Source organism: Tinamus guttatus, unplaced genomic scaffold, assembly GCF_059628265.1.
Source record: "Tinamus guttatus ecotype Peru unplaced genomic scaffold, ASM5962826v1 Tinamus_guttatus_pri_ptg000215l, whole genome shotgun sequence".
NCBI classification, from domain to species: Eukaryota; Metazoa; Chordata; class Aves; order Tinamiformes; family Tinamidae; genus Tinamus; species Tinamus guttatus.
This window is the reverse complement of record NW_028288749.1, coordinates 3,355,075-3,368,371: the sequence shown is the minus strand read 5'-3', so window position 1 is coordinate 3,368,371 and position 13,297 is coordinate 3,355,075. Positions and strand designations below refer to the sequence as shown.

General features: G+C 39.6%; 1 protein-coding gene across 2 annotated transcripts in view; it reads right to left on the bottom strand.

Annotated features, from left to right (window-relative positions):
- Window positions 1-13,297, bottom strand: part of RALGPS2 (Ral GEF with PH domain and SH3 binding motif 2) — a 67,538-nt gene that overhangs the window by 7,695 nt on the left and 46,546 nt on the right. The window contains exons 10-16 of one of the 2 annotated variants that reach the window (XM_010226449.2): window positions 12,758-12,825; window positions 11,979-12,114; window positions 11,052-11,203; window positions 6,901-6,955; window positions 4,337-4,414; window positions 2,954-3,059; window positions 2,191-2,283 (exon numbers count right to left, since the gene is read on the bottom strand). In XM_010226449.2, coding sequence (XP_010224751.2) covers window positions 2,191-2,283; window positions 2,954-3,059; window positions 4,337-4,414; window positions 6,901-6,955; window positions 11,052-11,203; window positions 11,979-12,114; window positions 12,758-12,825 — 688 coding nt within the window. The remainder of the gene's footprint in view (window positions 1-2,190; window positions 2,284-2,953; window positions 3,060-4,336; window positions 4,415-6,900; window positions 6,956-11,051; window positions 11,204-11,978; window positions 12,115-12,757; window positions 12,826-13,297) is intronic. The other variant, XM_010226450.2, reaches the window with a different exon arrangement.

Below are 13,297 nucleotides of genomic sequence, written 5' to 3'. Positions count from 1 at the left end.
ATAGTTTTTCAAATTCAGAAAATGCTTTCTGAAAGAGCCCTCTAAATGGAAACCACTCCATCGTGTAGACCAAAGCGAAGGCTTTTGTACTAACAGAGTCTCAAGGCAACCAGATACCAGATCTGATTTTTTACACATTTATTTTTACTTTTCCTAAAGAAAGCGTAAAACCCTTCAAATGATTAAAACTGTTACTCAGAAGGAAATGGCTAAGCAAATGCACCATACAAAAGTGCGATGTACTTAATTCCCAAAGGATAAAATGACCAGCCATGCATGCCCCCTCATTCTCCCTGTATATCACCCAGGCGTCTGTTTTAGTCTAACCCAGTTTTTAGTCTTAACCCGGGTATTAGTCTAACCCAGTCCCAGAACTGGAGGGGTTGGAATGCACCTCTGGAGATCCGTCTGCTCCAGCAGGGTCGCCCAGAACAGGCTGCCGCGACCACAGCCCCAGCACGCCCTGGCGCACAGGGCTATTCCCCTGCAGTGCTGCGAAGGCTTCCGATGGAGCAAGTTCAAGTATGGTAAAAGCCTTCCATCATTCCAGACCCTCACAGGAGAAACAATGAACAAAAGACATTTACAGAATGCATATGCTGTTCCTTAAAGAAAACAAGGACAGCTTTGGCATAAAGCCTAAAGGTATCACATCTGCAACAGGAGCACGACGCCTGGTATTAGGAAAAAAAATTCTTTTCCATTTCTCAGTGTTTCCAGAGAAAACAAGCAACCAACTGTTGGTGACATAATGTCAGTTTAAGTTTTCTTTGGGTTGCGTCTTTTAATGTACTTTAGCAGTTTGCGTTTTCAACATTTCTGCTCATAACAGCTTATGAGTCTGCTCTTTCCAAATACCTCTGCTTTTCAGGAGGTCCTTCCGTGAGTTTTTCACTGATACCAGAGGCAAATGAGCACAAACACACACGCTTTTCCAGCCCCTCTGGAGACAGGATGCCTGGACCAGGACAGTCATTCTTAACTGACAGACGAATTAAGTAGGATCAGTTTAGCTTTCACGTAAGCAATTAAAGCCAGCAATCATGAGGCAGATGGATGTGGTAAAGAAATTATGCAAACCCCCTTACAAATAACTAGGTATATGACTGAGTAGAAGAATATTGTTTCCTAATTAACTACTTCCACGGAAAATGAAAGTTACTCTTTTAAAAAAAAAAAAAACTAAGGCAACAGCACACATGGACTTTACACATAGAAAATTCAAATATCCAGAAGTCTACTAAATCAGAAATCCTAAGTTCTGCCCCTCTGCATACAGAAATGCTAGAAATCGGAAACAGTGTTTTGTGCCAAAAAGAAATAAGATAGTCCCCTTTCTAGGATTCCAGAGCACATCTCAGTTTCTAAAATTACATAACTTTATGCGAAGCAAATGTTCTTCAGTGACAGTTGTCATAAATTAAACTGAAACACTGCCCAGTGCTACTGCCTGGAATTAATGGTTACAGTAGAAAATGAACTCAGAAAAAGACCCCTCTCAAAATGTACCCAGTTTTCTAGCAGAGCTCATCTGTGGCACATACTATTCTTTTATAAACTAACCAGTGAAAAGTGAACTATGCACAGCAAAACATCCCTGGAACATCTAGAGAAAATCCTTTTATTACTTTCCCACACAAGCAAAGTATTTTTAGCTCTTTCAAATAAAGTTGCAGTGAAGGAGAAGAAAGCCAACATCATGTGATGAGCTGGCTCTGTGTAACATACAAAGTATTTTGTAGGGAGTAGTAGTTAACAGGGTACAAGATGGGACACAAAAAGCAGAGAGGAGTATGATTTTACCACACATAAGATCAGGATATATTTAATTTTATAGGTAGTGACTTCTCAGCTTTCCACATCAGCGCTTGTTTAGATCTCAAGAGAGTACAAACTGTAGCGCTTGGAGAGCCTCAAAAGATGCAACTTCCACCTTGGAAAAGCAGGCAGACATAAGTAGAGCTCCTTCTCCCCACACCAACAGTTTTGAGAGACCTGTGGCACATGCAGAGCAGATGTTCCTGGAGTAACATGTAGGAGTACATGATATTTCCCTTAAGCCAGCTCCACACGAAGTGACAGACTGACTGAAAGGCAGGTGGCACTGCCTAGAAACCAAGCAAGTCCTAAACTACTCTGTGTTTACATCAGGGAAGCACATTTAATTTTGGCAGATGCCCATTTACATACATGTTTTCTTTCTGTAGCCTTCAGAGACTTTGCAGCATAGTAGAAGAGTTGAGTTCCACACAGCGCTGCCCAGTATTTTGTCCAAGATGCTACCTAGAGAGAGGAAAAAAAAAATGATATGCTTTGTATTATGGAGCTATAAAATATTTGACATCATTCTGCAATAAAATGACAGCACTGTCAAGCCAAGTCATCATTCTTGCCTTCAATTCTGCTGTTTCTAGTTAGATTCATATAGGCCCACAAATCCACAAAGAATATAGAAAAGCAAAAATAAAACATGCTTTTCCTCACTAATTCAGGATTTTTTTTCTGCATCTTATCTTTTCCTTTTTGCACCCCTTATGGTACAATTCATTGAGCTAAATAATGCAAAGATGGGTGCATTCGATTATATGCACTGCCATATGATTTACTCTTAATATTAAAAACATTTGCAATGCAACTACTTGGAGCTACCACCTATTAATAAATTGTCATGACCCATCTGCCATTCAGAATAATAAAATATGCTCATTCTTTGTTGTAAAGTTATCTATAAGTGTATGCAGCCTCACACCACATTACGCTTCACCTCCTCTTCCTTTCAGAGCCTTACAATCTCAATAAATTCACCAAATAAAGGAATGAGAACGGTGGCAGTGCCCCTAGGCCTTAATCAGTAAAGCAAAGGAGGTCAAGACACTCAGCTTGGTTGTACCAGGGCCATTTTTGCTTCATAGATGGGCTAAGGAAGATGAGAAAATAAATTCCGAAATCTTACAGTAGGTTTTTTGCCTTCTTTCAACAAAGTTTTCCTCCTGAGAACACCTTGAATAGTGACTGCTCCTGGATACAAATGAACAGCCAAATCTTCAGATTCTAGAGAGCTGAAAGCAGCATGCAAAAAAATGGTGTGAAAACACATTTTTCCTAAAGTACTTCTCCAATCATTACTTCAAGCTAATGCAAACATCTGTATTTTAATTTAGAAGTGCCAGCATTTTATTTAATGGATTAAACGGTGGAAAAACACTTTGGCTGTTAAAATGATTGCTCTTGTGGAATTTACAATCACAAGCAAAAGTGATCATAAAATTAATCAGCCAGGCAGGTAATCTATAACTAAAAATAATTAACACTCAAGACCACTAAAACTCAAGAACAATTAATTCTAACTGGCAAACATTCACAGTATATTCATAATATTTTGCATGTGTTAAAGCCTCTCCTTGAGCTCTTACAGGAAAGCCAGTGGTTTTTGTTAGGAATATTGGAATCATGAACACACCAAAGAAGAAGCAAAAGCTCAATCACACATGCACAATTTTAAAAATATCAGAAAGCGAGAACAGTGGCAGGAGCAGTGATAAAGGAGAGAAACCTGAACCACAGCTTTTAGGTGCTTTAATACATCTGGTGCTCTACTAACCCTCCACCCTGCGTAAGGGTCTAAAAGGAAAGCCCCCAAACTGTGAAATGAAAACCTGGTTTTACTGAACTTATGACATTGGCCAGCTTAAATAACATTTTCAGTTAGAAAAGCAATTTACCATAGGAGTAATTTCAGGAAATGCCAGTCAGAACATGCATCTAAACTGCTGGCCCCAGCGGTTTTCTAGGAAAGTTAAGCAGTGTCTCCAGCATGGCTGGCAATAAACCGTGCTTTGCCTTCCACCTGCCCCAGCAGCAGTGTGGATGGCAACTCAGGCCAGATTCTCCGAGCTGCGGCCCCGGGGCACACAAGGGACACGACTGCGAGCGTGTCCCACAAACGGCCCCTGCCAGAGCTGGAGACTGCTTCAACGCACGACTTTTCTCCCCCAAAAACACAGATTAATTAAGGCAGCAGTTAATTAAAACCTGGGAGCGAGGACGAGATCTTGAGTGTCATCCACCACCTGGTGCCACCCAGCAGAGGAGCTCTCTGTGGGAAAACACCTTGGCCTAAAGGTGCAATGGTTCAGAATTTGGATTTGCACCCTGGAACGAGCCCATCTGGCATGGAAGTCATAGAAGAGGAAAGCTCAGCTTTAAAAAAGAGGTCTCTGCCCTTGTTTTGTCACGCAAGTTAGAAAGGCAACACCAGAAGACACCAACACTATTAAACCAGATCACCAACAGCACAGGGAAGGTTTGTGACCTCTGACTGCAGGGGAGCTTGTACCTGCTGGCCTTCATGTGGCTGCGATAGCCATTTCGTGCCACTCTTGTCCCCGGACCGAGGGAATGGTACAACCTGTTCCTGTTGGATTCCATTATAAATTGCACGTATTACATACACTTTTATTCACACAAACAGCATGATTCCTACAACAGAGTAACAACTTTGGTGTGTGTGTCACACAGCCACTTCTTACAGAGGATAACTTTATTCAGAAAAATGCACGAAGAGGTAGATAGCTTTTATCTGAGCTCTTTATCAATACTCTTCATACTGAGGTATGAAATGAGTTTCATATTGGTATGAAAGATCATACTGCGTTTCATATTGGTATGAAAAGATTAGTGTGTTTTTAAGAACAAAATCAGCATTTGCTTGGATTAAATCAAAATATAAAGAAGGGGCACTATGAGAAAAAGCTTTGCTGACTAAAGACACTGGTTGCCCATTCTGTAAGTAGGCCCAGACTGTGGAGCTGACCGGAACTAAAGCAAAGCGTTGAACAACTTGACACTTGGGCTTTCCATCTCCAAACCAATGGGTGATGCCAACAACGCAACAAAAAGCAGGGCTGTCTGCCACGATACAGCAGCTAGTTCCAACATACCCATCCCAAGAGAAAGGACGACCGCTTCACTTGAGACAGCCTTCCCGCTGCTGGAAGGGAGGGCGCACACGAGTACCGTGGCACGGGCTGCCACCGCTTGAAATGCTGCGGTGGCAGGAACGCCGAGGCACGCGCAGCAGCACCTCGGGTCTCCAGGTCTGCAGGCCTTAAGCTGCATCTCCCATCGCAGGCCCCTACGAGGTGGGTATCTGCGTTCAGGGCTGGGATTCCAGTCTTATTGGAATGCGCGACTTGGCTTCGTTCCAGAATTCCATTGAAGTCAACAGAAATACAAATATATACACGCTGATTTATACTGCTCTACTGCTGCCTCCTTTTTATAATCTCTGCTTGTATCATTTGTTTTCTTGAAAGACGCAAAATAAGCTCTAATTTTATTGAAATCAGGTGGTTAAATACAAGAATGGGAGAAGTTTATAGGGAACATCTCTTACACCCTGAACATTTAATAAACAAACTGTCCCGTTGGAGATGTTTTACACTAGCGAGCACGCTGTTCCAGTACGGACAGCCCGTATTTCTCTACCAGAGGCATCTAAGCAAGCAACATTTTCAGGTTTTAATCTCATATCAGAATAGCACTCGCCAGGCAAGCAAAATCCTGGAAAGCAAGAGTTTTAAAGAAAGAGCACAAATATCACAGCATTAAACAAAAGGCACAACTTTCATTTCTCACCAGGTGAAAACACTTTCTTTGCTGAATAGAGAATTACCAATATGCTATGTATGAATTACCACCTACTCATCTTTTCCAGAATAAACCCGACTTCCAGAGATCTTCAAAACATTTTAATACATTCAAGATTTAGGCAAAGCAATAAGAAAACCAAACTGTAATACGAGCAGTATATCTGTTTGCAATATACTTTGCACACAAACAAAATACATTTATTTCTTACCTTTAAGCTTGTTTTTGTATAACACGGAGAGTATGGCTCTGGATTTGAGCTATTTCAAGTCAACCTATTCAGAGACACTAAAGACGGCAACCAACAGGACTGAAGTGTCACCTCCTGTATTACCCTCACAGGATACAACTGCCAGGACTTAAGTTCTAAGTCTCTTATGACTGTTTTTGATGAGCCTAAAGGGACTGCCAGTCCTGAAAGTTTTCTTTCTCCAGTTTCAGAATAAGTTTCCTTTGCTCTTAAAAAATCATCAGTGACTCTAGGTCTCATTCTTTCTGCATTTTCCAGTTACAAACAACAGGAGGGCTTGGAAAATGAGGAATATTTGATATTCCACACACAGAGATTTCCCAGGTAATAAAGTGCACCTCATTCTTCCTGTTAGGCTGTTGCATTGATTTAAGTCCTCCTATCCAAAAACCTTGTTGCCAAATCACTGGGCAACATCATCTTCCCACTCACATGACATAGGAAGTAGTCACTAAGACAACTGGATATATTCCCACTTTTGTTTTAACTGCTATCACCCAACTGATGCTTTTCCTTTGCTTGGATAAGAATAGCAGCCCATTGTACAGATCAAAACTAGGGATGTGCTCTCCTTATCTTAACATACACATTTTGGAGTATTTAAAATCCAAAACATATTTCATGGTTACATACAAATACGTATATACATATTACATATATACAAATACATAAGAACAGTCTGGGGTTCAGTGGTATTCTGGCTCGTCTGCTTAGAAGATCTTGAGCTACAAACAAGCACCCAAACAGAGCAGGCCCTCCTAACCACTAGTGAGCACAAGCTCCTTCTCAGAAACCAGCACTTACCATGTGATCTTACGATGGTTTAATCAATATTGGCTCTCAAATTCTCACACACAGAAGATCACTGACCATTAAAACAAAGCATCATTTCTCAAAGACAGAGAAATTCTAAGCTAATTCCTAATTCCAAGATAAAAAAAATTGGAAAAAAAAAAGTGTTGGATAACAAAGAGCCTGCTTTGGGTGGCAGCTTTTCTTACCTTTCAAACGCTGGCCAGGATGTCTCTTCACTAAGTTCCGAGCCATCACTGCTACCTTAAAGATCAGAACGGACGATACTTTATTTCATGATCAAACTAACTAGTTCTGTTACATCAGTTGCCTTTCAGGATATTAAATGTGTAACAAATACTTCCCTAAAATTTTGGTATCTTCGACTATTTGATTCGCATTTATTACATCAACTCACAAGAGCTTCTTCGCCTTTCATACTTCATGAAATCATCCAAAACGAGGGCAAGTGATTTGTCAACCACTAAATAAAGTGTCGGCTCGGGAAATAACAAATTACATTTACAGTTACAGTAAATACCTTCAGTCTGAAAATTAGCATTTAAATATGAAAAACTATCTGTATATATATAAACAATATACACACGTATTTTAAATATACCTGCCTTTTTTCAAATTTTCTCGAACTTACAATTTTTTTTTAACCAGAACAATTCTAGATACGTGTATACAAAGTATACTTTCAATTAAAAAAATGTTGAAATGAACTTTATAATACTTTTAACCACTTCCACTTGTAAAAGGACACTGATTTTTGTCACAGCATTGTTAACTCTCAGTGTGCAAAAAATAAAGCTAAAATACAGAATGTTAGTATAGAAAAATAGGAGGTTACTCCTATCCAGATCTCAGCTGGATGTTTTGAAACCTATTGTTTTTCAAAATCTGTAACAGAAATGTGGCAACAGTTGATTTCTAATGTTTGAAGTCTCCTATGTTTCTTTAATAGCTATAAATAACATTACAGAGTTTTTTAGATTCTAAATGTTTCCAAAAGACCTCCACAACACAAGTTCTGATGCACAGACAAAAACACCCTTCTAAAACAGGCAGAAATTACATATTACATTCCTCTCTCCAAAACAAAACAGAAGTGAAAGAAACTGTTTTTAACTTAGCAGAGGTTAGGTGCTTAGCCAATTTCTGCTTAAACATTAAGTACACTATTTGACCAGCACCTCAACTGGAAATATTTCATTCATTCAGTACTTTAAAAAATATATCACCTTCTTAAATTCTTCTCAAGTATGTACTCAATATTTGTTTTTTCCCTTGACAACCTCAAGCAAGTCTTCAGGTTAAACTTAATAACACATCCTTGGTAGTTTAAATCCTTTCAATTAAGTAATCTTTTATAAAACTTGCAATTTTTCATTAGGAACCACTTGGCACAAGACAGTTTTCTTGGTTTTCTTTACAGAAAGAAAATTAAGGATCACTTCCATGTGCTTAAGACAAATTGGAATTGTGTTGTTCTCCACTACTATCTGACACAAAGGCTTTTTCCTGTCGTAGAAATGGGGTCCATTGGCACAAGTGGTTTTCACGAAGGATAGTGCAGATCTTTTGAGACTTTCCAGGCTCTTTTTTTAAGGGGGATTTCTGGTGCTGTGGCCGAGCACAGCACTTGGCACTTGTGGAGGAGCACAGGGAGCGCGGGCGCCCGGCACGGCGAGCCGGGATCGTCCCCGGCCCGCGCGCGCGTTCCCCACTGCTGAGAGCCGGCGCCGAACACAGGCTGCCTTCATCCGCACGCTAGTCCCCAAAGTTCAACAGGTGTTAATATAAACAAACCAACCCCCAAATGCTTCAAAACTATTCAGACCAAAAATTCTTTCCCCGCTGCGCAACCAAACCTCTTTTGGCTCCAGCTTTATGGCGTTTTCAGAGTGCTAGTCACTACCTGGTCATCGACCCAGGACAACTTAAAATTCTAACGTGAAAAGCCCAAAACTGGTCAGTAGGCCAGATGAGAAAACGAGGAGGCTGTATTGACACAGCACAGGCCTCCCGAGGCCAGGGAGACGGAGCCCATCTCCTACAAGATACATTCTGCCCTGTTGAGCCCACTGTTCTACCAAAAAATCCCTGCAGGCGTTTTAACTACTGCAGTACCATTTAGCTACTGTACAATAAAGTTTCAATAAGCTCAAGTTTAGCTTGCTAGCCAAAAAACATGGGGTGAAGACTGGCAAACAGCTCAAAGAACAAGCTGCCTGAGAACCACCACGTGTTAACAGCACCGACGGTTAAAGAGTTACAGAAACCAGAAGTGTGTAACTGCGTGAAGATGGGGCAGAAATAAGGGGTCACAACGGCTGCCCAGATCTCACAGAGGCCCCTTAATAATCTGGCTAATAAAGACTGAGAAAGGAAGAGAATCCTAAAGCCCCTGTGCATAGCCCTCTTTTTGCCTCAAATCTATCCATTTTCATATGCATTTTTCAGCCTGAAGCATTGAACGCTTCTTGAATTTAGCCTGCCACGAATAAGTAGTTTGCAACAGCAGGGAAGTTAAATAGCAAGCATTTATGGACACATTTAAACAGGATTTAAAAAGCCTTCCCTGGGCCTGCAACCCTACCACCTCTTGGATCTTCCCAAGCAGACGGCTGATGACGTGGGGTCCTCAACACCCAAGCCCTGCTGCACAGGGCAAGGAATGAGACAGGCGTCGGCTGTGCGGAGCTCTGCACCAAACCTGTAAGCACATGTACACACTGCACCTTCACTTGCTAAACCAGAAATACAACCCTTTCTAGAATTCAGGTACTCCGACAGGGTGGCTTAATAGAGTAATTCATCAAAATGCTGATTTTCTTGTAAGCATTTTATGCCAGTTAGATTTGAAAATGTACTGCTCTTAAGGGGACTTCAATTAATTCATTTGGATTTAAAATACCTTTCTTTGCATCTACAGCATTGTTTTTTCCATTCTATTAAAGATTCAAGCAAATGCTCAAGGGCTTTAGTTTCTCAAAACCTTCATCCATCTTGTTGAAGTTAAAGGAATAGTCTAAAAGAGAAAATACTCTAAAGTCAGAATTGAATCTCCACCCAAAATAGTAAGAACAACGTGTGTTTCCTTTTCTCCTTTTTTTTTTGAGTATCTAGAACTTCCTTCTTGATGCCAGGCTGAGCGTGTGCAGTCATACTTTTACATGTACAATATTTAATAGGTGTTAGATTGAAATCTTAGAGAAAGCTCTTCAGCAAAATAATCCGCCCAGCATACTGGATGCAACATAGGGGATTGCAAAATAGTGGAAAACCTACAAGCAGCCTCAGGTCCTTGAAATTAAGAGCAGCATCTGGCAAAGATATTTCACTATGGTTGTCTTGTTACAGGGCCCTATTTCCAAGTGATCCCATATCCTGGAGGGTTTCTGCATTGGTGCTGCTATAGGAATAATTCAGTGCGAAAATTAGTGTTCTTAATATTTGAAAGATCCATTATACTGTCATAAAAAATGTACTATGCTATGCCCTACTATGGCTCAAACTTAGTACCATAATATGTCCATCACTCCTATACATCCTTGCAGTTTGCAAAGAGAAGCAGGCAGCTAAATTAACCACTCTGTTTTAGCATGCTAATATACAGAAGATAATTTCATCCAGCCATGAATCTCAAGTTTTGTGATGCTGTAACTCATCTGTATCAGAGATTAAAAGTATTTGCCACAGAACTAACTGAAGAAATGCAAATGGAAGTGTCCATATGTATCTGAGCCTAGTGTGTCCACTGGTGGAAAACAAAAAGAGGAATCTTCATTAACATGCCTGTAAATTGCTTCACTGAAGTAAATTAATGTTCTTAGCTATTTGTTAACAGCAAACTCTGGCACGAGGCTGACAAACACACAAATTGACAAGCTCTCCTGATTTACAGAAAGCATCACAAAGACACAGCGCTGTAAAAATCCTCCTACAAACTCTTCTTACAAGCCTCAGTATTTCACATTTGATGTTTAGACAGACTGTATCAGATCCTTCAGCAAGAAAAGATCAGAAAGCTCTAAAACAGCCCTTAAAACAGTTCTGAGTCTTTTAAAGTAGCAGTAGCGCATAATTACAATCACAGTCAAGCTGCTGGCATGTCAGTAATACTAGCAAGGTGTTGAAGAGCGATCGTTTATCATAAGAACTTTCAAAACAAACACACAAAAATAAGTATGAAAGTGCCCTAGATTTTCTTCCCCATCCCTGACTTTTCATACCTACATTTCTCAAGTTTGCTCTAAAATGGTGTTTTTGAATAGTATCATTGATAATCTCCAAGTATAAAAATCACAATTAAAACTCATTTGCTGCCCCCAACTGTATTTACAGTTCCTACCTATGGAAATCCCACTGGAGAGGGTGGAGCTTTCGGCCTGCCCTCTGGAAGGAGCATGAGGTTCCATGACACTGTCATCCAGTAGGTGCCTTGGTCCTGCATTGGGGAATGTTGCACTTTTAAATTCGGCCGTATTCATTTTGTGGATGAAACTGGAAACAAGCAAGGAGAAAATCGAGACCTAAAATGATTGTTTCTTATACCTGTCTTAACACTTACACAATTAAACTTTGCACTTTCATTCCTGTTCATAAAATGTTAAGAGCTGAATTACAAAATATCTACAATCTTGCATTTTGGAAAAGCGACAAAAGGGCTGATGATCAAAATATCAGAATTATTCCTAGTTAGAAAAAGAACTAAAACCAGTATTTTAGAAACTCATGTAATAACCTATATCTACTACCATCACTATAAGAACATCAGCAAAATGACTATTTTACTTTGAATGAGTTGCACTGGAATTTAGCCATTAAGTTTTATCATCTGAACAGTAAAAACAGAAACAAAGAAACTGCTCCTTATGTAAGATCACATCACATCAGCACTCATGACTTATGTGAAAGAGGTTGCTTCTTCTTCAATCCTGCAATGAAGAGATCCATGGGAGAAATTTCAGGAAGAGCAGTTTTATAAAAGACAGATTATAAGAAATCACAGCTCATTTCAGAAACAGGAACCCAAAACATCTTGTGTTTTGTGAACTATACTTGTTGTCACAATAGCCACACAGACAATTTTAAAAACTTGTCTTCGTTTGGAAAACTACTGTTATATTCTGAGCTTGATTTCTTCTCAAAAATTGGACTTTAAGTGAAATACTGTATATAAACAATACTACTTTTTTTCAAGGCAATGCTTTTATATTGAAAGATACATAATTTGCATCACAAAATTTAGGATTTTCAGGTTAAATAAAATGCTGACTTGTATCCCAAACTATGACACTTCCTATGCCCATGGGGTATCAAGTTCCTCGGTGAAGGAGGTGTTGGTGGCAACAAGGCTCCTTCAGCTGCAACATTTTTCCGTCCACTTTGTGGAGATGCTCCAACTTCAGAGCCTGAGAACAAACGAGAGAGCAATTCTAAGACCATGCAGAAGTAAAATCTGGGTTACTTCTACGAAAACTCTGGGCGAGCTGCACAAATAACTTCCTAAACTCAAATGGCAAGAGATACCGTATAGCCTTAAAACTCCCTGCTATAAGTGTAATATTTAGAAAAAAACGTATTTGGTCCCTTTTGTGCAAGATAAAACATCCTCAAATTGACTGCAATAGCCACACTGACAGTAAACACATCCTACTGATCTTCATATTCTGAAACACCTATCTTCAATCACTTCAGATATAGATGAAAAATAGCATGCATCTTTGGAAGGATATTATTCTGATAAAAGGTTTAGATGAAACTGCTCTGGCAGGATGTCATTCCAAGAAGAGGTTTACATGAAGCTGTTCTGCCTAGACAGACAAACTGGAGTATTAATAACTCTTCACTCCAAAAGATGTTGCCAAGTTAGTGCAACAATACACGGGAACCTAAAAAGCTGATCCAATTCCTTGAAAAGAGCTTAGATATCAACTTTAGAGTTCTAGTACCAATACACAGTGCTTACACCTCAAGCAAATATCTTCTCTGTTCACAACTCAAAAATAAAGTGCTTGACCAGCTGAAGTCTTCTCATAGTTATTAAGCATTTACCTACTAAATCTTCTCTGGAAGCAGCAGAATGTGGGGTACTGGTCCCTGGTTCTATCTTTAAGGAAAGCCTGCATTAAAGAAGCAATAAAAATTACTTTATGAAGAAATGGATACAAAAGTACATTTTTTGAACACAATTTTGAACTTTTGTTTTTGATTTATAATTGAAAGCTTCTTGTTTCTATAACTGCAAGAAACATTGTGAAGTTAACACAAAACTTCCACAGTTACTATCTTCAATATATAGTATTCTTAACTTCCCTCCCTCCCCTTTTGGGTGAAAAAATACCTCTGAAGATACCTCTATCCTAGCATAAAAACCCAAACTGTCCACCACCTTGGCAAAAACATTTATGCACTATAATTTTTGCTTTGAACTTTTCTGCAAGGTAATAAAAGCATGAGCACATATGCGCATAGGCAGCCTTCTGCTGCCACTACTATTCTAAGAAAACAAAATCCTTCTTTGAGGCTTTGGAAAATACATAATCAGGCTGATTGGGTCAATGATTTAAGCTTTTTCTAAAACAGTTCAGCGTT